At 35.4% G+C, this 24,499-nt stretch overlaps 4 protein-coding genes across 7 annotated transcripts; 1 reads left to right on the top strand and 3 right to left on the bottom strand.

Moving 5' to 3' along the window:
- Positions 1-3,606: 3,606 nt before the first annotated feature.
- On the bottom strand, positions 3,607-9,422 carry LOC148167186 (band 4.1-like protein 4). 3 transcript variants are annotated; one of them, XM_088047758.1, is made up of 18 exons: positions 9,179-9,422; positions 7,743-7,840; positions 6,884-6,988; positions 6,714-6,835; positions 6,353-6,450; positions 6,182-6,302; positions 6,039-6,126; positions 5,834-5,986; positions 5,631-5,785; positions 5,463-5,581; positions 5,322-5,412; positions 5,055-5,276; positions 4,852-5,007; positions 4,416-4,805; positions 4,204-4,368; positions 4,006-4,158; positions 3,893-3,959; positions 3,607-3,826 (listed from the first exon to the last, which is right to left on the bottom strand). In XM_088047758.1, exons 2-18 carry the CDS (start codon positions 7,824-7,826, stop codon positions 3,683-3,685), a joined length of 2,433 nt encoding a protein of 810 aa, XP_087903884.1. In that variant the 5' UTR covers positions 7,827-7,840; positions 9,179-9,422; the 3' UTR covers positions 3,607-3,682. The 3 variants fall into 3 exon arrangements, with proteins under 3 accessions (XP_087903884.1, XP_087903885.1, XP_087903886.1); XM_088047759.1 differs by having other exon boundaries at positions 3,607-3,814; positions 9,179-9,421; XM_088047760.1 differs by having other exon boundaries at positions 3,607-3,807; positions 9,179-9,421.
- Positions 9,423-11,805: 2,383 nt separating this feature from the next.
- sau (Golgi phosphoprotein 3 homolog sauron) lies at positions 11,806-13,829 on the bottom strand. The gene is made up of 4 exons (XM_088048132.1): positions 13,361-13,829; positions 13,062-13,308; positions 12,464-12,639; positions 11,806-12,415 (listed from the first exon to the last, which is right to left on the bottom strand). The coding sequence occupies exons 1-4, from the start codon at positions 13,547-13,549 to the stop codon at positions 12,167-12,169; spliced, it is 861 nt and encodes a 286-aa protein (XP_087904258.1). The 5' UTR covers positions 13,550-13,829; the 3' UTR covers positions 11,806-12,166.
- On the top strand, positions 13,829-15,796 carry Pus10 (Pseudouridine synthase 10). The gene is made up of 6 exons (XM_088048127.1): positions 13,829-14,073; positions 14,119-14,350; positions 14,402-14,538; positions 14,587-14,903; positions 14,950-15,368; positions 15,416-15,796. The coding sequence occupies exons 1-6, from the start codon at positions 13,942-13,944 to the stop codon at positions 15,616-15,618; spliced, it is 1,440 nt and encodes a 479-aa protein (XP_087904253.1). The 5' UTR covers positions 13,829-13,941; the 3' UTR covers positions 15,619-15,796.
- MICU3 (Mitochondrial calcium uptake 3) lies at positions 15,616-18,698 on the bottom strand. Of its 2 annotated transcripts, XM_088048128.1 has the most exons (9): positions 18,449-18,698; positions 17,407-17,542; positions 17,251-17,361; positions 17,155-17,202; positions 17,025-17,107; positions 16,907-16,951; positions 16,202-16,691; positions 16,000-16,157; positions 15,616-15,957 (listed from the first exon to the last, which is right to left on the bottom strand). In XM_088048128.1, the coding sequence occupies exons 1-9, from the start codon at positions 18,677-18,679 to the stop codon at positions 15,886-15,888; spliced, it is 1,374 nt and encodes a 457-aa protein (XP_087904254.1). In that variant the 5' UTR covers positions 18,680-18,698; the 3' UTR covers positions 15,616-15,885. The 2 variants fall into 2 exon arrangements, with proteins under 2 accessions (XP_087904254.1, XP_087904255.1); XM_088048129.1 differs by lacking the exon at positions 16,907-16,951.
- Between the last annotated feature and the right edge of the window lie 5,801 nt (positions 18,699-24,499).

Below are 24,499 nucleotides of genomic sequence, written 5' to 3'. Positions count from 1 at the left end.
GATTCACAATATTGCTTTATTCTTCGATGTACACATCCCGTGGCAGCTCAAATTCCAATTTCACCCGTAATTCGACTTATTGCGGCAAGAATATTTATATTATTATTGATAATTGAACACAACACCGATACCACAAACTTTAGCCAACATACAAAACACTCTCCAACACAACAACCGCGTTATAGAACTTGTTCAAAAACTGAAGCTAGCTGTCCACCCCACCCTAACTCTAATGCTACATCTGCGCATGCGCTCACCTGTTATTCATGGGCGTTTTGTGCTAAATATTCCAAAAGTTTCATTCTTTTTTCCCCACAAATTCACACTTTTTTCACAAAAAACCCTTTTGTTAATTCCATTCAATATCATAATATTTTCCTATCTTCACATTTTCATAAACAATTGTATTTTTCCATACCGCCATTTAGCGAGCTTTTCATTCGGAAAATGCTCAAACTTTGATTGTTTTTACTACTCAAAGTATGTCAAACGAAACGAAATCTTTATTGATCATAAAACCCTGTCAATTACTTTTTATTCTGGACTCCCTCAAACAATCAACTCAAACTTTAAATATCAATTGTTCACCGGCATTTTTAACTTATGCTTCAACAGTATTGTGGTTACTTATTCATATTTCTTAAAATCTTATCAGTTTATTTATAACTGTAAACAAAACTACTCAGAATGCGCAAGGCGTCGTTGTTTGCTCGCGCTTAGAGACTGTGTAGCATCTGTCGGGGACCTAGAGACAACCAGGCTCTATATCTATATAGAGATTGTCCAGAGACCGTTTTCCGGGCTAAGGAAGATGCGTTCCGGGCGAAATCCAGGACGCTAATAACAACTAATTCAAACTCAAAATTGATTATGTATGTATGGGTTTGATAGATAAAATCCCGTTCCTATAAATCCATATTAAACGCCGTAGCTATACGAACTGGGATTCAACGTCGTTTCCATCAACGATACAAACATTTTATATCGAGAATCCTCTTCACCATTTTTTCTTCTTTTTCTAAGTAATATTATTACAGACATTGCTCCAAAAGAAGAAAGTTAAAATACTAATATCTTGCCAAATAGATGGACTAAGGCCCCTTTTACAGAAAGTACCTAATTCAGGTTAAATATGTATTTAACTTCATATTAAAGTGACATGTGGCTGGTTTTCCGCGAATCAAATAACTACAATCATCAAATTAGTTGCGAGATTAACTTAATCTCAATCAAATTATTGTGTAAACTAGCCCTAAGAAATGAAATTACCAGTGGCGTAACGAATTATGCCCGATCTCGGTCTTTTTTTTGTGCAAACATTTAGAACGAAGTTTTGCTTTAATTTAGACCTGCCTAATTCAGAATTTTGTGACTTTGATTTCTGTATTTTATGCCCTAAAAGGGCACCTGTGAAACCTGCGGAACCTCTGTAAACACCCCACTGGATGTTTGACAGATAGACCTATACTTCTACTCGGCATGTGTAACAAAATCCAGTTTTTTTACAATAAAATTGTTTAAACCACATTTGGAGTATTTAATTAATTCTTCCAACTTTTTCCATTCCATCAACAAACAAATAACAAAAAGAACACAAAAATAATTTAAGCTGAATCGAATGTTTGCGTCTGAAAAATAAAACCGACCGAAAATTAAACAATTCCATTCACTATTTTTTATTCAGATTTGATTGAAAATTGATGCGATATATTTTACCCGCAAAAAATAATTTTCACGCTGACTTTTCCATAGAGTAATCTGAAAAGCTGAAAAATTTAAATGTTACCTACATTTGCCTTTTTTTTTATGATTTGGTGATGTTGGTAGCTGACAGAATAAAATTATAAATACAAAAATTCGTGAAAGATTTCGCGAGCAAGAATTTTTGAGACAGGAAATTTTAAAATTAAAACATTCCGATCTCTTTTCTGCGCTTCGCAGACATTTAGTCTGGAAGTAAGTGAATTACTAAACTGTTAATTCCTCAGCTTTGTTTTTTTTTGTCATTACTTAGAATTTCCCAACTTCAGCTGAGCTTGACGAGAAAATAAAACTTTAAATATAAAAAAACAGCGAAAGGTTTAGTAATCAATAATAAATTCCTTTGGTCATAATATATTGAAGCGCACATTCACGCTAAATTTGGAATGTTAAAAATCTTTTGTAGTCACAAAAACTGAAAAATCTATTTTCGAGTCTCCTAGAAAAACTCGCTTCATATTTGTGGAATTCTTCATTCCATGAATTAAATACATGCTCGATGATAAATATAATTTTAACTGCAATTTTGCACTGAAAATAAAAATTTCTATTCTTCAAATTGTTACAATGCACTTTTATTCAGATTTCGGATTTCATCGAAACACGTTAGCGGCCCATTTTTAATTGAAATTTTTTAATGAAACCGATCATTATTTTAAAAGCGCAAACGTGAAAATTACGAAGCTTTCAATTGTATAATTAATTAATTCGAAATGAAAATTCTATGAGGTTTTTCTGCGAAAACTGTTGATTTGAAGCTTGTATGAAAACAATCATTTCCGGACCACAATTTGGTATTTTTATGCATCTGGAAATCCACTGAATTTTTAGTAATATCCGAAGTTCCTGTCACCAAAATAAATACACCTTAAACTTGAAAACTAAAGCTCTAAAATTTTCCGCTTTTAAAATTTCCGAACTTTATCCCTGCACCGGAATAGAGCGTTGCATCGCTTAAGTAAATTAGTGCAGTTCGAGCAGAGTGGAAAACGGTGTACTCACCATAAAATTATTGCAAGAATCGAAAATTTTAGTAAAATTCAGCAATCAAATACCAGATTCCAATAAAATAATTAATGCGATTGGATGAACTAATCTCGTTTATATCGATTGAACGTCTGCCTGTGTCAATGTTTTTATTTATGCATGATTATCGCTTGTCCTCGAGCAATGCGTACGGAAGGGCGGAGGGTGATTTGAGAAAGAAGATCAACGATAGTGAGACCTCCAAGATCGGGAAATGAACCTTATTGAATATTCATGTCAACGTCTAATTCAAAACTGACCACATGTGTTCAAATAAAAAAAAAGAATCGATTTGTCGGCGCGCAAAAATTAGGTCGATATTTATAGCAATAAGTTTGTATGTATTTGCAAAACAATTACTAAATATAAATAAATCATCAAATATCACGCACAAATATTCACATTCCATAAACCAACACATTAAAATGTTTGTTTCCTTTGTTCCCAAACTTGTATCTTTGTTATTTAAATCGTAGTGATAATGGCAGCCGGACGTTCGAGTCGAGGCGCGTATGTTTTATCTTGTATTTTATTAACACACCGTTAGCTACGAATATCCAAGATTGTCATAATAAAACATCGAAACATTGTTGCAATATGTAGGATTTTATTAAAAAATGAATAAGAGATGTTAAGACGTAGTCTTCCTACGCGCTATCGATAAATACCTTCAAACGGACAATTCCAACAAGGACAATGTGTCTTTAGTGCCTGACGCCTTAGGCGACTGAATCACATGCTCTTTTGATCTTTGTTTGGCTATCCTGCGACTAAATCGGTATTATTTTAAGTAAGTAATTTAATTTTAGTGATACACACTTTAGTTACTGTCATTTATTGTTACTTTATTAAAATACATAAATATTTGGACGGCTAGATTTTTATTAAACATAAATTATAATTCTGTACTCATTTCTACTAAATCTACCGCTGCAGAACTTGCAAGTCTCTCCGTAACGCCGGTTCCTTCTGAATTTGCCTGTGGTAACATACTGGGGTCATTGGATAACCTCTCTGGACCTAAAATCTTATGACATGTCTTTTAAAAATTATTAAGCGAGTTGAAAATAACATATTGCCAACTCTGCCAGTATCAAATACTCACTGGTAAGTAATTTTCGGTGTTAAAAACCGTCCGGTTATCCTTGGGAAAATCTCGCTTTTCGTTCAACCTAGAAATAAACATTAATTTCTAACCGCAGAAACGTGAACTTTTACTTTTCAGTATTGTAGTTACAATCTTGTTCGGTTCCTAAGCCCGAATCCGTGTGTTCATGACTGATTCCTGATCCATCGCGTCTATCTCCGGGATTCTTGGAATAAAGATTAAAATTATTCGGAAACTCCGATACTCCTAAAGAATTGAACATCCTGTAAACCACGCGTGAGATAAAGTCAAAACCGCGTCAATTTCACCTTGGCAAAAGAGCTTCGGCTCTGTGGTCATTTCCGTTTCTTGGCAGCCCTGGCAAGTCGTCGTTCAAATTGTAATGAAGCCCAACATTACGCACTTTATGTGGTTCTGGAATGTGCGATGAGTACGGAGGTGGCGGAGTATTGCAGTTTTTATCGTCATGAACGCTAAAAAATCTTGTATTAAAAATAAGGTTGTCTCGTTCTAATCTTACTTTTTGCTCCATTGCGAGTGTGTGAGCTTCTTAATCTGTTTGGGTTTATTCGTTTGAACTACTGTATATGGAATTTCTTTAAGCTGCGAATCCGACATGCCAGTAGTATCGATCAAATCGAATTCTAAATGTTTTTTTAGTTCTTCAGAAAGCCAGGACTTTGGTTCAGACGGAGAACGTGATCGAGATCGGTGTTTGCGATGTTTTCGCACTTTATTGCTATAAACTACGTCAGAATCGTTTCTACCTTCATATATTTGATGAGAACGACGGCTGCTTATAACGTTAGCTTGCTGCACACTATTTGCGTTACCTTCATTATACAGTTTTCTTTGGACTTGTTGCCACTGATAATCAGAGTTGACAAGCTCATACTGATGATCCATTTGTCTAAAAAAAAACAATCAAAACTTGTCAACATGCACTGATTCCTTACCGAATCTTAGAATATTTGCTATTTTGACTTTCCGGTTCTGACTCGGAGTCTCTCCTACTTTTGGACCTACGCCGCCTGTGCTTCCGGTGGGACCTACTGGAGCTTTTAGACAGCTCACTTTCGTTGTCTGACGTGAGTTTATTTCGATGTTTTCGTCTGAAATTGTCAAACTAGAAAAAGTTTTGAGTAGAAAAACTAATTACTTTTTACAAGAACGCGAATCGTTGGAACTTTGACTATCAAGAGATGACGATCTATATCTAGGACCAGCAGAACGCACCGACCTCGGGCTAATAGGAATCGAATTGTTGTAGAGACCTTTGGAGTGTGGTTGGGACCAAGGGGCACTTTTGATGCTCCTTGGAGAATCCGCGCGTTTTGGTTCTTCATTAGAGACCATAAAAGACGGATGAGAACCTCCAAAACTGAAAAAAAATCGTACAAAGAATTGATTAAAATGTTTTGCTTACTTTTGGGCCGGCTGAGGAACGGAAATAAACTTCATTTCCTGCGGTTGCGGTTGATACTGGGCCCGTCCGTAAGTTTCCTCACTTGTCGGTTCTAACAAAATATGAATAAATAAATAAAAAATTTTCAAGTGTTATAATTACGTTCAGCCATCCCCTCAACAATTCTTCTTTGGTATCGTCGGGACGGCGTCCTAGAGAACGAAGGAGGAGTTCGCACTTTCATTTGGGCATCTCGAACTGCTTGTTTTTCAGTCCTACCACTGTAAACAAATCAGTTACATGCGATGTAAAATGATAGTGTTGGTATACCTATATCTAAACCTTGAGCCTAACGCAAAAATATCAGGTGTCGTCGGTGCTACCTGCACCAATCTAAAGAAGGCGTGATGCTCGACGCAGCATTTCCATAAATGCTTGCATCCAGATTTGGATGGAGTTTCGAATCCGTATGTGCTTTCATCGTTCTAAAAAAAATTGTAAAAATATATTATTGATTGGGGGGTGAAACTAACGTTTTTGTCGATCACTCTGAGCATAAAATATCGCCCTTTAAAATAAATTTTGGTGATTCTTGGCCAATAATAATTTCCCACTGTTGTTTTGTTCCTCAACACGATTATTCCGCTCGGTGTTAATCCCAGGAAATACTCCACGCTGTCCTCCCCCTGTTAATTTGAGCTATCAGTATGCAAAAATGTGTCCTCATTTATTTATTACCAAGACTGGATGTAGATCAACTCCATACATTTCCAGCCATTTTACTTTTTCGAGGTAGTTTAGTTCCGCTACAGATGGTAACTGACCTCTAAAAATAAAACGATATTATTATTTATTCTCTTATCTCAGTACAATCTACCCACACTAGACTTTTATGGAGTTCTGCAATTCTGTTCTCTAAGTCTATACTTTGATTAGGAAGAAATCGAAATTCGGAAACGTAACCTTTACTGTGACGTCGAGAATCATAATCCCCCAATTCCGCTGAAATTGTTGGTTCAGCATTTTTTCAAGCGAACAATATTTGTACTCACATTGGACGATGTAAGCGCCTAATTCCGCCGCTAGATCGAACGGCACCAATAGCCGTTCCTGCAGGATGTCCTGCTTGACTTGTAGAAAAAATTGATACCTACAGGAAAAATCAGTTAAGCCACATTTACGCGCGGGTGTCTCAAACATTGCGACAGCAACTTTCTCTTGTTGTCTGGCGACTGTCTAGCCCAAAGTTCTACCCAAAATTTTTACTGAGAACTGGTGCACTTAAAAGACTGTGAACTAGGCTTAACACGATAAATACCGCTTTCTTTTTACTACAATTATTTTTTTCTTTACTTGAGACAATTATCGTTATTGTGAAAATTCTAGTTTAGTAGAACACTTTGCGCTACTCACCTAGTGATTTCCTCGAGGAGTTTACAAGGATCGGCAGCGTAAAATTTCACCCCAAAATAAAAAGTGAAAGGATCGGGTCCTTTAATTTGTTTATTGAGGGCTTTGGCAGGGTCTAACCAGTGCTGGAAAATTCGGGATTATGAAGGTTTTTTTCAAATTTAAGGACTTACAGTTTGTCCGGTTTGGTCCAAGTATCGCAAACCGAAATAAGCTGTTTCAAGGAGGTTTAAATTGCGGAAAACGACATCGAGCAGCGCTTGCCCTGCGCAAGTGTCCTGGAAAAAAAAATACCGAGTGTTCGAATAAAAAATGATTGTAAAATAAAAGCAATGAATTATTCAAAAGTGTGGTGGTTATGTAAATCTTCGAAATACGGCCCATTTCCGCTCTGAAACCAAAGTTTTGATTGGTAGCATTTGAAAATCCTTGCTTCCGATTGGTTAAACAATGAGCCCAGCGTGGTGTCTTGGAGCGTCGGTCTTGGTCTTACGGTAAATTCTTTGTCCAGTCGTCATTACTGATGCATTACATTACGAAACCTTGAATTTGAGCAGAATTTTCCCCATTGGTGTATAATCAAGTAACGAAAACCGAGTATTTTTCAACCGCAAGCGGCATCGAGGGCAGCAATAATTACGTATGTCTAGACACGAAATTACTGCTTTGAGAGATTTTCTTAAATCTGTTAGGCATTAATTGTTGGGCACGCCCAAACATTTTATCACGCAATATAGTCTCATCGGCAATGAGAAAATGAAGAATTACCTTTTGTAAATTATGAACAAACCACACGGGTGTCACTGGTTAACGACTCAGACAAACGGGTGACGTAACATGAATAATCATGTAGACGAAAATGGTATAGGCAATGGAGCAGTAGAGCAAGAATTTGATTTATAATGACATTAGTAGAAACTAATTTTTCTACAAAACATTAATTACATACACTCACGCACATGACTTGGCTATTTGTAAAATTTTAGAAGAATCCGATAACATTCCTCAGTGATTTTTTAAGTATGTACTCACTTCGATCTCGTGAATCAATTCTTGTTCGTCCAGTAGAATTATTTTGCAGTGGATTATTCGCGACTTGGGACAAATACAGTCCATAATCAATTTAGAACCTGAAACAAACACAATTTGAGATAATCCTGTCATGGTCCAAGCTATTATCTTGTCAGTTTTTGGCGAGATGGAAGGTGGACACCATATAATCTTAATAAATTACACCATAAAAATAAAACTGATGACCATTGTCCAGTCAAAGCTATTGTCTATGACCACATGTCGCACCCGCGACTATACTTTGGTATGCATATGGCATTAAAAATGATCAGTGATGGTAACGTGTGTTGATTACAATATATCTCATTATTTTGTTTATTTTATAAAATTTTGTTGGAATTTGAGTAGTGTGGCATTCAGGAATAACAATTTTCTATCCATTATATATTGATATTGGGGAGCAAGAATTTCAACCTGAGCAATATTAGATTATTGGAGATAAAAAATGATGTTCGCCGCCATCGTTCTACATTCTTCTCTGCTCAGGATGCAGGTTGAAATAGGCGGCCATATAGTCACGAAATTGCCGTGCATTAATTATTTTCTGCCCCGGGCGGCAAAATAATTTTAGTCCACTATTCTCCAAACTCTTTCGGGTTTACTATATCGTAATTAATCTTCATGATTCTAATAATACGTTTACGGAATTTAAATACCATCTTGGAAATTACACATTTTCGCAACGAAACTTTTATGAGTTTGTCGAAAAGCTCAATTAAGACGATTCATCGCACATAATTAGATTTTCCTCCATGCGCAAGTGACTCCTATAAATCTCATTAATAACTGTATTCTTTTTAATTTGCAATTTAATTTGCAAACCCGATTAACAGTTAGTGTAAACAACCGAAAATGACTATCGATTGTTGATAATGAAAAAAATTGTGGGAAAAATACAAAACCACGGAAGTTGTTAAAGCAGCTGTGCTCAAGACAAGTCCGCGATGTGGTATTGCCGGATCTATTATCACGAAACTATATAATTTTACCCATTACTCAAAAAAATGTTAATTTATTCGTGCACCTGAAATTACAGCACGGAATTAAAGTCATTAGCAGTGGCGTAACCACCACGACTATTGGTCAATCGGCGAATTAAGTTCAAACTAATAATGCACAAATGACTACACAATGAAGGGCTAAAAGTGTTTCGTTTGTTGTTAAATGACAAACAATAATAATGTTTCCAGTTAAATTAACACAAGCGCGATCACGCCGTTACAATCTACAATTAATTTTGTCGAATTGTCCCACCAACGTGGTGCGCTCTTTTTGATAAACGATACGTAAAACTTATAGCACGGCGATTATCTCAATCGTGTTCACAAAGAAAAGGTAGAAATATACTCGCGACCATATAAATGTGTGTACCATGACAATGAAACCATCGTTCTTACCTTTGTAGTTGATTCGAAATTAGTAAGTTACCATAGTTATTAAAATAGTATTCAACTTCACTCCACTGCACTATAATATACAGTTAAATGGCGATGTACATCCTAGGCCATTCAACTTTGAAGTTCAGTTTTAAATCAAGGTACAGGTAACAACACCACAGCACACGTTACAGACCTGCTTCTACTACAGAACAGAACAACCGACCCATGGAAATTGACACGGTAAATTGCTTACATGTTGTTGGGTTTACGAATCAGCGGTGCTAGCTTGCCAAGTGAAGAGGTGGGAAAACGGGTACTGGCATCTAATTTACTGATCTGTAGAATTATTTCTGAAAGGCCGTTCCCAACCTCAGGTAAGCTTCGATTTGACTCTGACTTCTTCAGAGCCGCCCCCATAGGCCCTACTCTGACACGCCACGAAACAAATAATTATATATTTTTTACGTTTTTTAAAACTATGATGGATGAACGAACACGAATTAACTGATTTCACCGCGGTTTCTTATCGTAACACTGCACATCAGTACTTTCTTTCTTTAATTGCACGACCGTTACAACTTTGTACTGCCCTGCAGACCGCCGAATTACTGCATTTACGACAGATGTAACTACACCAATTATGGAAAGATTAACTATAATATAGAAAAAAAGATAAGTGTACTAATTTCAAGCTACATCCGATGTAACAGGTTTCAATGTCTCCAGCTACGACCAACGAACTTTAAAGTTAATGGGAAATTCAATCACCGGACTTTATTCACTTCCGTACAAAAAATTATTTCACTGAAAAATTTTAAATTCTACCAACGCCGGGGAAAATCAACTTGTTAACACATATTGATGCAAAAAATTACTTCCTTCTAGAAAGAAGAGAAGACATTCTCTGTCGTAGCGTTTCTCGAATATTTTTCTCTTAGTTTTTCTAAATCAACATTCTGTTGCGCTTCAAAATTAAATATACTTTCGATAATCTTCACCGTTTTGTTCTTTCCTTTAACTTCTTATTGCTTTTAACGGAAAGTGCTCTCGCAGACTTGATTCTAGCTCTTAGTCCTATTTTCTTAGCTCATGCTAAAGTGAACTCGATTCTGTTTCACCCGACCACACACTTTTTCAGTTTTTCAAAAATAATGTTATGCGAATTAAGAACTGACACGGTTTAATCAATATAATTAATCATTGCAACAACTTTATATCAATTTCTGCTTCAATTATTTCTTCAAGTTTTTCAAGCTTTCAAGTTTTCTTCGCATTTAGCGGTACTTTTTGGGTCATCTTTGGAAAATACAACCGCCAAGCTCAATTTTTCCTGTGGCGAAATGTGTCAGTTCCGAACCCACGGGGTCAAAAAGCGCTGATAACATCTCTTTGTCTATTCAACTCCTACATCGCAATTACGTTGTAATTAAATTAATAAGATTCATCAATTGCTTTTATTGGTGGAAAATAAAATTAATAAGCAAACAATTTTGACGGCCAGGGCGAAATCAATGAGCGTTCTAGTTGTGTTTTATTTGTAATCGTTTTTTATACTTTGAGTTCGCCGATTTTACTTTTTTATCGAATCATTACGTAATCACTTAAAAATTAAAATCCAGTACGTATTGATTTTTTCGCATAAATTAACCAGCGCTGTTTCTAAAAACAACTTTGCTTTTGTATTTTTGGCGTGTTTTGAATTGTGTTAATTATTTTAAAATCAGAATTGTGTACTCAGTGGTGTTAAATTCGTAATCCGTTTGACATTCATGTTCCTTTTTTTAGTAGTTTTTATTTTAAAATAATCCGAGTTGGATATAAAAACGATAACAGTTTGTACGTAGGCAGGTAGTTCGCAATAAAATTAAAATTTTCAAAGCAGTGATATTGACGGCTAATTTGACTAGAAATCCGTTGGATTTGCATAATCCACTTGAAATGAGTGACAATAAATACAGTATAAAAGTGTGTATTTCTGATTTTTCAACGAACTGAGAAGTAATTAAGAGAAGGTGTGTGGCCTCAACCTCACTCTTGATTTTAAGTTGTTTTCCGTGATTCAAAATAGGCGTTTATGCTAAGTTAGAACTCCCATTTATGCTGTTATCAGCTCAAATCTGTTAAACGCAGCATTTCTAGCGACACTCACCTTGCTAGTTTAATGCGTTGCTTCTCAATTCGCAATTTCCTCTTCTTAACAGTTACAAAAATGGATATAAAAAGAAACGGAAACGCTGACCAGTAATTCCAGTATAAAGAGATGTTTCATAATTTATTAAGCAGTGTGACCTGATGTGATCTGAATTTTATTATCGGCATTTCCAATTAGATTTTTCGATGGGAGGAAGTGCCATTGCCAGTTTTTGGAGATCGCCCAAAAAAACTTTATATTTCGTTTCCGTTCCTTAATTAAAGATGTGTTCTAATTGCTGACGACAAAAGGAGTCGGAATTAATCATTTCTTCGATTAAAATTGACACGCAGTTGAGAATTTCCTCCCAGAACGTTTCGTAATGTTGTTATAAAGAAAACTGATTAGTGGTAACACATGGCTTACCCGTAAAGTTCATTTTATCAAAGTTTACCTCTGCTGGAGTTTCAAAATTTTACACTTTTGTTTGTTATGGTGGTAATGAAAAACAGACTTACAAATATCGACATAACTTTATTTTATTAACAAAATGGGAATATTTAATACAAATGAGGCTAACCTGAATAAGATTAATGATAAAATAATTAATATTATGCATTATTTGATATACAAGAACAATACATTTAATTTCCAGTTATATACAAATCAAGTTGGTACTCGCAAAGAAAATAAGAGTGTTCTGAACCTCTTTCGCAGTGTTCCAATGAAGTATAATCTACATCTACCAATATGGAACAATAAAATTTCATTTTACGATATACAAAAACTTCAATGTACAAACTAACATCACTGATAACTTTCAATAATTTTAACGTAATTTATTTATAATTTAACTTAGTAGCAAAAACAGTTTTTCATTTTGTAAAAGCTGCAAACACAGCCCACAAAACTTCAGATGTGTTTGGTTTTACCGATTCTTGTTCAAAGTCTAAATCAAGGAGTTCTCTTACTCGTTTTATTGCCAATTCATAATCATCGTCGTTCAATGGAGCAAAAGCGTTCTCCAGAACGTCGCTTGCATGGGCAAGAAAAATCAGCGCCAACATGCGTTTGTCCATACGTTGGGGGTCGTTTACCCACTTTGTAAGTACCGCATCTTGAATCTAAAAAAACAGTCATCATTCATTGAAAACTACAATAACAACAGTCACCTTTTTTATCAATCGACTTTTGGTAACATTGTCGGTTAGAGGATGAGTAGTCATATCAAAAAGTAAAAAGTTTTGTTTCTCTGTTGTTAAAACACCTTTTTCCACGAGGTTCTTCGCCAGGCGCTCGCGGACGTTCTTGAGTTGGTAGCGCAGCTTCAGTGGGTTCCAAGTCTCGCCTTCAAAAGAAACATTGACTATTAAATTTAAAAAAGCGCAAACAAGGATAATGAAAAAGTTCTATTCGGATTTGTTGTCATGTTTCCAAGCTTTTTTTATTTTCTTGTTGAAAATTATCGTTCAATTGAATTTCTTTTTTTGACGTAATCTACTTCTTGATCAACAAAAAGTGAGGTGGCAGTTGAAACATTCCAACTCAATGAAAAATACAAGATAAAAAGTAACACGCAGCGATAAAATATGCATAAAATATACACGTAAGTAGCAAATTTAATTTACGTAATTTCACTAAGGAAATATCAATACTTTGTAAAATGATTTGATGCTCATTGCATAAGCTTACTTTTTATTTGCGAATCTAATTATGAAAATGAAAGAACGACCTCAATTCCGTGGTGAACTTGCTTTCGCTGATACATACCACTAAGATACTCAATCCAACTTTGAACAGTTTCAGGTGGATCAGTCTCTTTCAGATGTTTAAGGGCTTCATCTAAAAGCACATCTCCTGTGGGTGTATCATTTTTGAGAATAAGTTTTCTAGTTAATAAAGCTTTCCGACGCATTCCAGCCCTTTCTAATTCGACGCGACCTCGAAGCCCTAGTTCAATAAGTATACAGCCTCTTAACCCACTGGAAATACAGTCGTTCCAAAAAGACGTATACCCCTAAAAATCTCACACTTATTTAAAAAACCAAACAATGTAAGCTCGTCATCACTTCTTTGTCTTTTAATCCTAATAGTAATACTTCTTCCATTAATGTTAGTCTGGTCTCTTTAGAATCGCCCTCGTCGATGTCTTCGTCGTGGTCTTGCTTTTTCTCATTGTTCTGTGATTCCTTGTTAACACCATCACCTGTGTCACGTATTATGTTTCGTCTTTGCACTAACCCTTCACTTCGGTTCATTTTAATTAAATATCAAAGGCTTATTTATTTTTATGGGATTTGACGTTTGTCACCCTTGCAAAAGTGAAACATGGCAAATGTCAAAAAAACAGGGCGAAACCATGGGGAGTAAAAAATCCCCAACTAGAAAGCCAATTAAAAATGGAAATCAGGAAACACCCACGTTGCTCACATTTACAACCATCTAATCTCAACTAATTAAACAAACAGTTCAGTTTTTAACAATAACACTGTCAATTAATATCATTACGTTATATGACCAATAAAACACGACTGCCTGGTAAGTTGTCAGTAACAACGAAAATGTTGGTATTACAGGAATCTTTTCCATGTTAAGTCAACATAACCTTCAATTACAAACGTGTCGGTTTTATGTTTGAAAACATTTGAAAATGCCGCAAACAGATAGTGTGGAAGATAAAGAAGTAATTTTTAATTTTTTATTGGAATCTGGTTGTTGCAACAGATGCGCGTTACGTTTTGTGACTTATGATGCCAATTTTGAAAATCCAGACTCTGGAAAGGTAAACTTCTCTTAAAATCCACGTTGCTCCAAATTATAGTTCCAGGTAACGACAGATCAAGCCACGAAAAAGCCCAAATTAAATCCCTGTGTTATTTGTCTGGATCTGCTTCAAGATGTGACTCTTCAGACTATGGTCTTGCAGCCAAAACTAGAGAAAATCCTAGAATATGACTCTGAAACCTTTGTAAACTACATCAGCTTTCCAAAATCTATTTTGATAAGAGAACACAGTTTAGAGATCTATGTCAAGGAAAAATTTCCAATTTTTTTCAAGGGTTTGTAATTTGACACAGTTAAAGAACAGACATGTTTTTACAATGTTCTAGATCGCTATATTGTTCCTTTAAACAGAGCTTGGTCTTTATCCATTCAAAATAAACTAGCCCAAAGACTTAACAAAAAATTTGACAAAAACTCACTTCTCCAAGTTCAGTTCAATGTGATGTATGAGTTAGAAGATGAGGTGAACTTTTGACTTGACTTTAAGTACAATCTAATAATATAATAATAGGAGTCGTCAATTATGCGGAACCTGGAAGATAAAATAGGGAAACATGATAACCATTTGAGCGGAAAAAACGTCATGGACTCTTTAAAATCTATATCTCCAGAAACCTTTAAGAAATACATCTCTGTCCCTGCTGAGTTACCCACTAAGAGTGTTGTTATAAAAGAAGTATCTTACAAACATGACTATATTTTCATAGCTGGAAGATACTGCAAATATGCTAGGAATTTATTCCAAACGCCTTGGTCTGGTGATGATGGTCAAATCACAACCACTTCTGTTCAAGAGATTATTTTCCAAGCACTAGACAATATTTTTAAGTAAGTCAAATTGTAATTTACGACTCATCCTTATGTAATATTTCAGATGTTCAAGTTTAATTTTTTCATCAAGTGGCCGCGAAGATTTTGATGTAAGAACCTTGGGCAGAGGTCGACCGTTTTTTATCAAAATATCGGACCCAAAAGTCACAAAAACACCTTATGAACAATTTCGTTCTGTAGAAAAAGTGATTAAGCAAGCGAAGGTTGTAAAAGTCAGAGACTTGCAATTTATTGATAGAAAATATATCAATAATATTAAAGACGGGGAGCAGTTCAAAAAAAAAACTTACAAAGCCTTATGCATTGTTAGTAAACCTGAAAACCTCGAGGCGTATATCGAAAAAATTAACGCTCTTGGTTCTATTAAACTGCAGCAAAAAACTCCGTTGAGAGTCTTCCACAGGCGCTCCTCTGATGTAAGAGAACGCGAGATTTTTCACATGGCTGCTAGAGCTCTAATTGGTACGTTTTTACACTTCAAAGTTCAGTTTTTACTTTTTTTTGTTTAGGTAAAAATAATTTATTTGAGCTTGATATGGTGACACAAGCTGGAACTTATGTAAAGGAGTTCGTTCATGGGGACTTCGGCAGGACATCACCATCGTTGAGCGAAATCATAGGTGGATATGTTGATATAATAGCCTTAGATGTTTTAGATATTCACCTTGATTTTCCACCTTCTCTTAGCAAGGACAAGAATACAAAAAACTAATGTGAAAACGATTTATTCCGATCACCCAAAATTTGTTAATATGACTAGACTAACATCCCGTTAAGTATCATAGAGATCGTATTTCAAGAACGAAGCAGTTAGTTTGGTCGACACGTCAGTGAGAGCTCCAGCAATTTTTAAATATTTCGCTTAACAATAAAATTTAATTTTCCTTAAACAGTAAGTTGACTAAATCTGACTAGATTCATAAGTCCTTTCTGAAATTTCCGTAACTTTCCTACAAATAATGCGTGGACGAGTCGTTCCTTAAGTTGGATTCTTCATTTCTTGTTTGATGCACGACTTAAATGCTTCCCAACCTTCGTTCTTCGTGTACGACTGAAAAAAATTGTTATAACGAACTTAATTGAGGAAACTTACTTTAAATCCTCGATGGAGTCGGTCTTTCATGATCGCAATAAACTCGCGATAGCTAAGAAGTCCATCGCCGTCAACATCGAAAATTGCGAAGACTGTGTGAACCAGATGAGAACTTAAACTAGTTCCAGTGCAGATTTTAACAGCTCGGTGGAACTCGTCTACAAAACTTCGTTAAAATTGAAATAAAAGAAGAATGACAAACCTTTTGAAATGGGATGATCAGCTAAAGTGTACATCCGCATGGCAATAGTGAAGTCCTCTAAATTGTTTAAGAACTGGCAGAAAACATGAAACTCTTCAAAACTAATCCCTTTCGTTTCTTTAATCCTGTCCAACAATCGATCCAAGTACATATCGTATTCATCAGTGTCTAAATACGTATATCTGAGCAAAATTTTCGCGAAATCGACTTCGGAGATTGTTGGTAGTCCTTTGGAAAACTCGCTGAATTCCAGCTCTAATACTTCCATTTGTAGATGGAGCATGAATTGTCGGAAGTTTTCAAAATTTAAGTCGTGGTTGCCTTTAGGCCCGAAGAAATGAACAATTAACGTAGTATCAACGATGTGTTTTCGTTGAAGACCTTGTTCATCGTCAACGTAGTGTTCATGGATCGGTAACACAAGTTTATCAGTTTCTTCACTTGTTATTCCACGTTTTCCTTTCCAGGCATGGCTGAATATTTTCTCCATCTTTTAAGAAAAGTTGTGACAAACACAAATGGTGTACAAAATGACGGTTAGATGAGACCGGGTTAGACTGTTAGATAAAAGCGTCTTGCGGTTAGACGAACTAACGGACACTATGAAAAACTTTTGTCTTCCATAGTCCCCGCAGTTGCGGTTCTTTTTTTTATTAATTGTTACTAATAAGCGAAATAGCTTTCAAGCGAAGGTTTGTGACTTACAGGTATGGTAGCGTCTGTTTTTTTGCCTGCCAATAGTTTACGAATCTGTCACAATAATGCAATATTCGTTTTCTTCACTTACAAGAGAACAAAAGATTGTAAAGTTATTATGACTTACCACAAGAAACTCGTTTTTATCAACTCTTTCATTACCGTCGGTGTCAAACATGTTGAAAGCTATCCGGAAGCCAGATTGCGGCTCTAAAATAATATAATTAGTGTTTGCGCGGTCAAAAATACGCTCATACTTGTGAGAATCGACAACAAGAAGAGGTATTCAGTGTAGGAAATGATTCCTGAAACAAAGAAACGTTTAATTAATGAAATTTAGTGTTGCGAGTTACCTTTGTCTCTTAAGGACCGGAAAAGTCGCGCCGATCCTTGACTGAGAGGAGGAGTAGAATCTCGAATTTTGTCCAGTTCTTTGGTGTTCAATACTTTTCTTTTAAGCCTCGCTATAAAAGGGAATTAAAACAGTTTAATAAATTTCATTGACTTACGTCTCGGCTCGGCTTCAACAACCGATTCTAGAAAATCCTGCGGGGTCATATAAAGTTGTCCATCGTATTCGACGGACGCAAATCGTATAAAACGTTTTTCTCGAGATGTTAATTTGACTGTTTTCGATTCCTCCTCCTGAAGACAAAGTTTATATCAGTCCTGAGGCCAATGCGGTAACGAACACTTTATGGGTGTCATAAACTGCGGTTAATTAGGTGAAAATGATGGATAGAAGCTTGATTAGGAGTAAAATGTGGGTGAATAGGAGATTCGGGCTAGTTTATGTGCTCTAACGAGGTGGAGGGCTAAGGAACACAAACAACCCCAGTCACTGAACTTGACCACACAAGCAGCCAATAATATACGGTTATTTATTAACTCCGCGGCAGACAATGACATCGCGGCTCTTAACTATGACACTATCATCCCCAGGCATTTGTACAGAGACCATGATGGATCGCTGCAGAACCATTAAGTTGCTTCTGGGTGCATAGGTACAGCTTTGTCTTAAGACTTTATTAAAGGAGAAAGAATGTCGGAAGAAATAAGAAGATTAAGGTGTGAAGTTTATCATATGGAATCGTTTCCTCAAGTATTAAACCAGCTGTGAGGTACATATGGCCCTAATCTTTCATATATTTCCCTACAACAGCTGAACGATTTTTCATCAGATTCCATTACTGTGACTAATTGTTCCCATCAAACCCGATCTGCTTCTGCTTATAATTTATACGTTCGACAACACATGTGACGACAGCTTAGAAAAAATATCCAAGAAACCCAATAGTCGGTATAAATTTAAGATTATGACGGAAATTACCTACGTAGCTCGGGAGCTAATTTATAACCACGAAACTAATTTCAATCGGAATTCTGAAGATGCATCCGACTTTCATAAATTTTCATTATCTGTGTCTTTTGACATCAAAGACGAGCAGTTTCAATTTATTCGTTTAAAAGTGGCGGGGATTACCGCCGTGCGCAGGAAAGTGGGGCCGATGATGACCCTTGGCCCTTCGTAAAAAGCTGCTGATGACTTACTTTTGACTGGGAGGCATGCACACTTTGGGAGTGCCTACATTGGTAGGCTGTATAAAGGGCGACGGTCCCTCCGACAACACACACAAGAGAAAAAGTGTGGTTTCTTCTTGGTCGTGGGCCAACATTATGGATAAACTTATGAAAACTAGGATTTTTTCTATGAAGGACACTCCGCACGATCTTGCAAAAGCTGGCCATTTTCCTGCAGATTTCACCAGCTGATCTTATCATTTCTTATCTCGAGTTTCCTCAGTGCTAAACTCTTTTAGTTCTGCTACTGCCCAGTAGATAGTGCCAGAAATATCAACTGCAAATTCACGAAAGTACGGCGTGAAATATCTCGAAAGCTCATGCTTCGTTTATATCTAATATTTTATTGCATGGATCTTCTTGACGCTAATTTCATTTAACGGTAATGTAAACAAGTTGGACGCTTGAAGAGCTTAAATGTTAAGGACGCGAGCAAAAATATGATAAATTTATACCCGCGCTGGAAATATTTTCTCGGCAATTCGCAACATCTTCATATCGTAATTAAATTTAGCCAAAGTCTTTTTTTTGGCGAATGCTCAAGTTTCTTGGGTCATAAAGAATCAAATCAAACTCAACCGCCGCTCATTTCTTTGACAAATGTCATGTTTATACATTATTATTTAACCCTTAACTAATTAACTTAATAATAATTCACAACAGTCAGATTTTATCACGCTTCACTTCATTAAAGTTTTTATAGCGTCGTATGCAGATAAAGTTTATTTTTTTAAATATCCGTTTTGATAGAGGAAATCATTCAAACCATAGCGATTTGTGAAAGTGTTCAAAAAGCTGTGACAAACATATTCAAATAGTGAAATCTATTATTCTTCGCAGGTTTGGAAGGTCACAGACTCTAACAGGGAATTCCACGTTACACGGTGAAAATTGGATTTTCTTTGATGTGCGGTGCTTTTTGGCAACAGAGTTGTTGGGAAATTATAACAAATTTCACCATGAATTTTTGTAGCGTCACACTCAAATGTGCAATATTTCAGGGGTGTGTTCATAAAGTGAGTCGTCTGTTGGAGCGTGTGACGTCAGAGTGATGTCTGATACCGACATCTCGCTTATAAAGTAAATGAGAAAACTTAAGGTATTATACATCAGTGTATGCAGAATTTTCCGTAGATTCCAAATCTGGGATTTAAATTCAGATTCGACAACAAATAACAGAGTTATGGCCGATCAAAATTTCGGAAAGTTGATTTTCATTTTTCCTCATTTTTCGTAATTTTTAAAGTTAAATATCTTGGAAACTGTTTGAGATATAGAGATGCGGTTTGCGCCATTCTTTTTCTCGGCTCATTTTACGTTAAAAAATGTTATCAAAAGCCCAAAATTCTATAGTCGATTTTTCGCGAAAAAAAATTTCGACTCAATCGATGAAAATTTTTCAATTTTTTTAATATTGGTCATAACTCGTAAACTATTTGTCCGCTTGATCTCAAATTTGGCCACTAGATAGATTTTAAGCTCCTCTTTCGACTGATGTATAATTCAAAGCCATTAAACCTCGTTTTTATTTTGAAAACATTGATTGAAAATAACCCTAAAATGACGTCTTCAAAACCGTTTTTGGCCAATGCCTCGTTCATTTATCAAGCAAACTCAACACATTTGGGTCTCATTTTACGCAGAATATCACGCTGAATCCAAAAACATGAGAAATTTCAATTTTCGTCGACAAATAACTGAGTTATGGCCGTTTGAAATTTTGGGTTGTCGCCAGAGGGTCAAATTTTCGAAGGTTCGAAACAATTCATGCTCGATATGTCGGAAACTATTCCAGATATTGGAATGCGGTTTGCGGCATCGTTTTTCTCGCGATTTTTTACATAAGAAATCGTTTTTAGATTTTCCAATAGTCTAAATTTGCAAATTTTCGCGAAAATTCATGATTAAAACTATACCAAACTTCTCATATCGATATCTCGCTTGTTTTTTAGAGTAAACTTGAGTTATTACACATCACTGAACGCAGAATTTTACGCAGATTCCAAATCTGGGATTTAAATTCAGATACAACAACAAATAACTGAGTTATGGCCGATCAAAGTTTCGGATAGTTGATTTTCATTTTTTCTCATTTTTCCCAATTTTCAAAGTTAAATCTCGGAAACTATTAGAGATATTGAGATGCGGTTTGCGCCATCGTTTTTCTCGGCTCATTTTACGTTAGAAAAAGTGCTTAAAAGCCCAAAATTCGAATGTCGATTTTTTGAGAAAAAAAATTGCGACTCAAACGATGAAAATTTTTCAATTTTTTTATTTTTGACCATAACTCGTAAACCGTTTGCTTGATCGATCTCAAATTGGGCCAGTAGATAGATTTCGAGCTCCTCTTTCGAATGATATATAAAACAAAGGTATTAAACGTTGTTTTTACATTAAAAATAGTGATTGAAAATCACCCCAAAATGACCACTTCCAAACAGTTTTTGGTCAATGCTTTCTTTATTTCGTAGGTAAACTCAATAAATTTTGACTCATTTTACGCAGAATCTCACGCTGAATCCAAATCTGGAATTTAAATTCAGATTCGACAACAAATAACAGAGTTATGGCCGATCAAAATTTCGGAAAGTTGATTTTCATTTTTCCTCATTTTTCGTAATTTTTAAAGTTAAATATCTTGGAAACTGTTTGAGATATAGAGATGCGGTTTGCGCCATTCTTTTTCTCGGCTCATTTTACGTTAAAAAATGTTATCAAAAGCCCAAAATTCTATAGTCGATTTTTCGCGAAAAAAAATTTCGACTCAATCGATGAAAATTTTTCAATTTTTTTAATATTGGTCATAACTCGTAAACTATTTGTCCGCTTGATCTCAAATTTGGCCACTAGATAGATTTTAAGCTCCTCTTTCGACTGATGTATAATTCAAAGCCATTAAACCTCGTTTTTATTTTGAAAACATTGATTGAAAATAACCCTAAAATGACGTCTTCAAAACCGTTTTTGGCCAATGCCTCGTTCATTTATCAAGCAAACTCAACACATTTGGGTCTCATTTTACGCAGAATATCACGCTGAATCCAAAAACATGAGAAATTTCAATTTTCGTCGACAAATAACTGAGTTATGGCCGTTTGAAATTTTGGGTTGTCGCCAGAGGGTCAAATTTTCGAAGGTTCGAAACAATTCATGCTCGATATGTCGGAAACTATTCCAGATATTGGAATGCGGTTTGCGGCATCGTTTTTCTCGCGATTTTTTACATAAGAAATCGTTTTTAGATTTTCCAATAGTCTAAATTTGCAAATTTTCGCGAAAATTCATGATTAAAACTATACCAAACTTCTCATATCGATATCTCGCTTGTTTTTTAGAGTAAACTTGAGTTATTACACATCACTGAACGCAGAATTTTACGCAGATTCCAAATCTGGGATTTAAATTCAGATACAACAACAAATAACTGAGTTATGGCCGATCAAAGTTTCGGATAGTTGATTTTCATTTTTTCTCATTTTTCCCAATTTTCAAAGTTAAATCTCGGAAACTATTAGAGATATTGAGATGCGGTTTGCGCCATCGTTTTTCTCGGCTCATTTTACGTTAGAAAAAGTGCTTAAAAGCCCAAAATTCGAATGTCGATTTTTTGAGAAAAAAAATTGCGACTCAAACGATGAAAATTTTTCAATTTTTTTATTTTTGACCATAACTCGTAAACCGTTTGCTTGATCGTTCTCAAATTGGGCCAGTAGATAGATTTCGAGCTCCTCTTTCGAATGATATATAAAACAAAGGTATTAAACGTTGTTTTTACATTAAAAATAGTGATTGAAAATCACCCCAAAATGACCACTTCCAAACAGTTTTTGGTCAATGCTTTCTTTATTTCGTAGGTAAACTCAATAAATTTTGACTCATTTTACGCAGAATCTCACGCTGAATCAAAATCTGGAATTTAAATTCAGATCCGACAACAAATAACTGAGTTATGGCCGTTTGAATTTTTGGGTGGTCGCCAGATGGCCAAATTTTTGAAGGTTCCAAACAATTCATGCTCGATATCTCGAAAACTATTTGAGATATTCGAATGCGGTTTGCGGCATCGCTTTTCTCGCGATTCTTTACATAAGAAATAGTCTTTAGATTTTCCAATAGTCGAAAGTTGCAAATTTTCGTAAAAATTCATGACTAAAACTATGGCCAAACTTCTCATACCGATATCTCGCTTATTTTTTAGAGTAAACTTGAGTTATTATACACCAGTGTACGCAGAATTTTACGCAGATTTCAAATCTGGGATTTAAATTCAGATACGACTGCAAATAACCGAGTTATGGCCGATCAAAGTTTCGGATAGTTGATTTTCATTTTTTCTCATTTTTCCCAATTTTCAAAGTTAAATATCTCGGAAACTATTAGAGATATTGAGATGCGGTTTGCGCCATCGTTTTTCTCGGCTCATTTTACGTTAGAAAAAGTGCTTAAAAGCCCAAAATTCGATAGTCGATTTTTTGAGAAAAAAAAATGCGACTCAAACGATGAAAATTTTCCAATTTTTTTATTTTTGACCATAACTCGTAAACCGTTTGCTTGATCGTTCTCAAATTGGGCCAGTAGATAGACTTCGAGCTCCTCTTTCGAATGATATATAAAACAAAGGTATTAAACGTTGTTTTTACATTAAAAATAGTGATTAAAAATCACCCCAAAATGACCACTTCCAAACAGTTTTTGGTCAATGCTTTCTTTATTTCGTAGGTAAACTCAATAAATTTTGACTCATTTTACGCAGAATCTCACGCTGAATCCAAATCTGGAATTTAAATTCAGATCCGACAACAAATAACTGAGTTATGGCCGTTTGAATTTTTGGGTGGTCGCCAGATGGCCAAATTTTTGAAGGTTCCAAACAATTCATGCTCGATATCTCGAAAACTATTTGAGATATTCGAATGCGGTTTGCGGCATCGTTTTTCTCGCGATTTTTTACATAAGAAATAGTCTTTAGATTTTCCAATAGTCGAAAGTTGCAAATTTTCGTAAAAATTCATGACTAAAACTATGGCCAAACTTCTCATACCGATATCTCGCTTATTTTTTAGAGTAAACTTGAGTTATTATACACCAGTGTACGCAGAATTTTACGCAGATTTCAAATCTGGGATTTAAATGCAGATACGACTGCAAATAACCGAGTTATGGCCGATCAAAGTTTCGGATAGTTGATTTTCATTTTTTCTCATTTTTCCCAATTTTCAAAGTTAAATATCTCGGAAACTATTAAAGATATTGAGATGCGGTTTGCGCCATCGTTTTTCTCGGCTCATTTTACGTTGGAAAAAGTGCTTAAAAGCCCAAAATTCGATAGTCGATTTTTCGCGAAAAAAAATTGCGACTCAAACGATGAAAATTTTTAATTTTTTTTAATTTTTGGCCATAACTCGGAAACTATTTGTCCTATAGATCTCAAATTTGGCCAGTAGATAGATTTTAATCTCCTCTTTCGACTGATGCATAATTCAATGCTATTAAAAGGTCATTTTCATTTTGAAAACATTGATTGAAAATCACCCTAAAATGATGTTTTCAAAACAGTTTTTGGCCAATACCTCGTTTATTTATTAAGCAAACTCAACAAATTTGGGTCTCATTTTACGCAGAATTTCACGCTGAATCCAAAAATATGATAACTTTTTAAAATTTGTCAATAAATAACCGAGTTATGGCCGTTTTAAATTTTGGGTTGTCGCCAGAGGGTCAAATTTTCGAAGGTTCGAAACAATTCATGCTCGATATCTCGGAAACTATTCCAGATATTGGAATGCGGTTTGCGGCATCGTTTTTCTCGCGATTTTTTACATAAGAAATCGTTTTTAGATTTTCCAATAGTCGAAATTTGCAAATTTTCGCGAAAATTCATGATTAAAACTATACCAAACTTCTCATATCGATATCTCGCTTGTTTTTTAGAGTAAACTTGAGTTATTATACATCACTGAACGCAGAATTTTACGCAGATTCCAAATCTGGGATTTAAATTCAGATACGACTGCAAATAAC

This window comes from Gnatocerus cornutus, chromosome 10, assembly GCF_029298725.1.
Source record: "Gnatocerus cornutus isolate USDA-ARS CGAHR chromosome 10, icGnaCorn1.1, whole genome shotgun sequence".
Lineage (NCBI taxonomy): Eukaryota > Metazoa > Arthropoda > Insecta > Coleoptera > Tenebrionidae > Gnatocerus > Gnatocerus cornutus.
The sequence above is the reverse complement of the archived record's forward strand: the minus strand, read 5'-3'. Positions and strand labels throughout refer to the sequence as shown.

Excerpts from the sequence above, each read along its gene's own strand:
- MICU3 (XM_088048128.1), bottom strand. The coding sequence starts at position 18,679 with ATGATAAGATCAGCTGGTGAAATCTGCAGGAAAATGGCCAGCTTTTGC. Across the intron at positions 17,362-17,406 it reads TGTTGAAGCCGAGCCGAGAC|CGAGGCTTAAAAGAAAAGTA; the intron begins GTAAGTCAATGA and ends TCCCTTTTATAG. Across the intron at positions 17,203-17,250 it reads CCGGTCCTTAAGAGACAAAG|GAATCATTTCCTACACTGAA; the intron begins GTAACTCGCAAC and ends TCTTTGTTTCAG.
- Pus10 (XM_088048127.1), top strand. The coding sequence starts at position 13,942 with ATGCCGCAAACAGATAGTGTGGAAGATAAAGAAGTAATTTTTAATTTT. Across the intron at positions 14,351-14,401 it reads ATTTCCAATTTTTTTCAAGG|ATCGCTATATTGTTCCTTTA; the intron begins GTTTGTAATTTG and ends ACAATGTTCTAG. Across the intron at positions 15,369-15,415 it reads GGCTGCTAGAGCTCTAATTG|GTAAAAATAATTTATTTGAG; the intron begins GTACGTTTTTAC and ends TTTTTTGTTTAG.
- sau (XM_088048132.1), bottom strand. The coding sequence starts at position 13,549 with ATGAACCGAAGTGAAGGGTTAGTGCAAAGACGAAACATAATACGTGAC. Across the intron at positions 13,309-13,360 it reads TAGGATTAAAAGACAAAGAA|GGGTATACGTCTTTTTGGAA; the intron begins GTGATGACGAGC and ends TGAGATTTTTAG. Across the intron at positions 12,640-13,061 it reads TTGGATTGAGTATCTTAGTG|GCGAGACTTGGAACCCACTG; the intron begins GTATGTATCAGC and ends TTTCTTTTGAAG.
- LOC148167186 (XM_088047758.1), bottom strand. The coding sequence starts at position 7,826 with ATGGACTGTATTTGTCCCAAGTCGCGAATAATCCACTGCAAAATAATT. Across the intron at positions 6,127-6,181 it reads GAACTCCATAAAAGTCTAGT|AGGTCAGTTACCATCTGTAG; the intron begins GTGGGTAGATTG and ends TTTTATTTTTAG. Across the intron at positions 5,008-5,054 it reads GATTCGCGTTCTTGTAAAAA|ACGAAAACATCGAAATAAAC; the intron begins GTAATTAGTTTT and ends TGACAATTTCAG.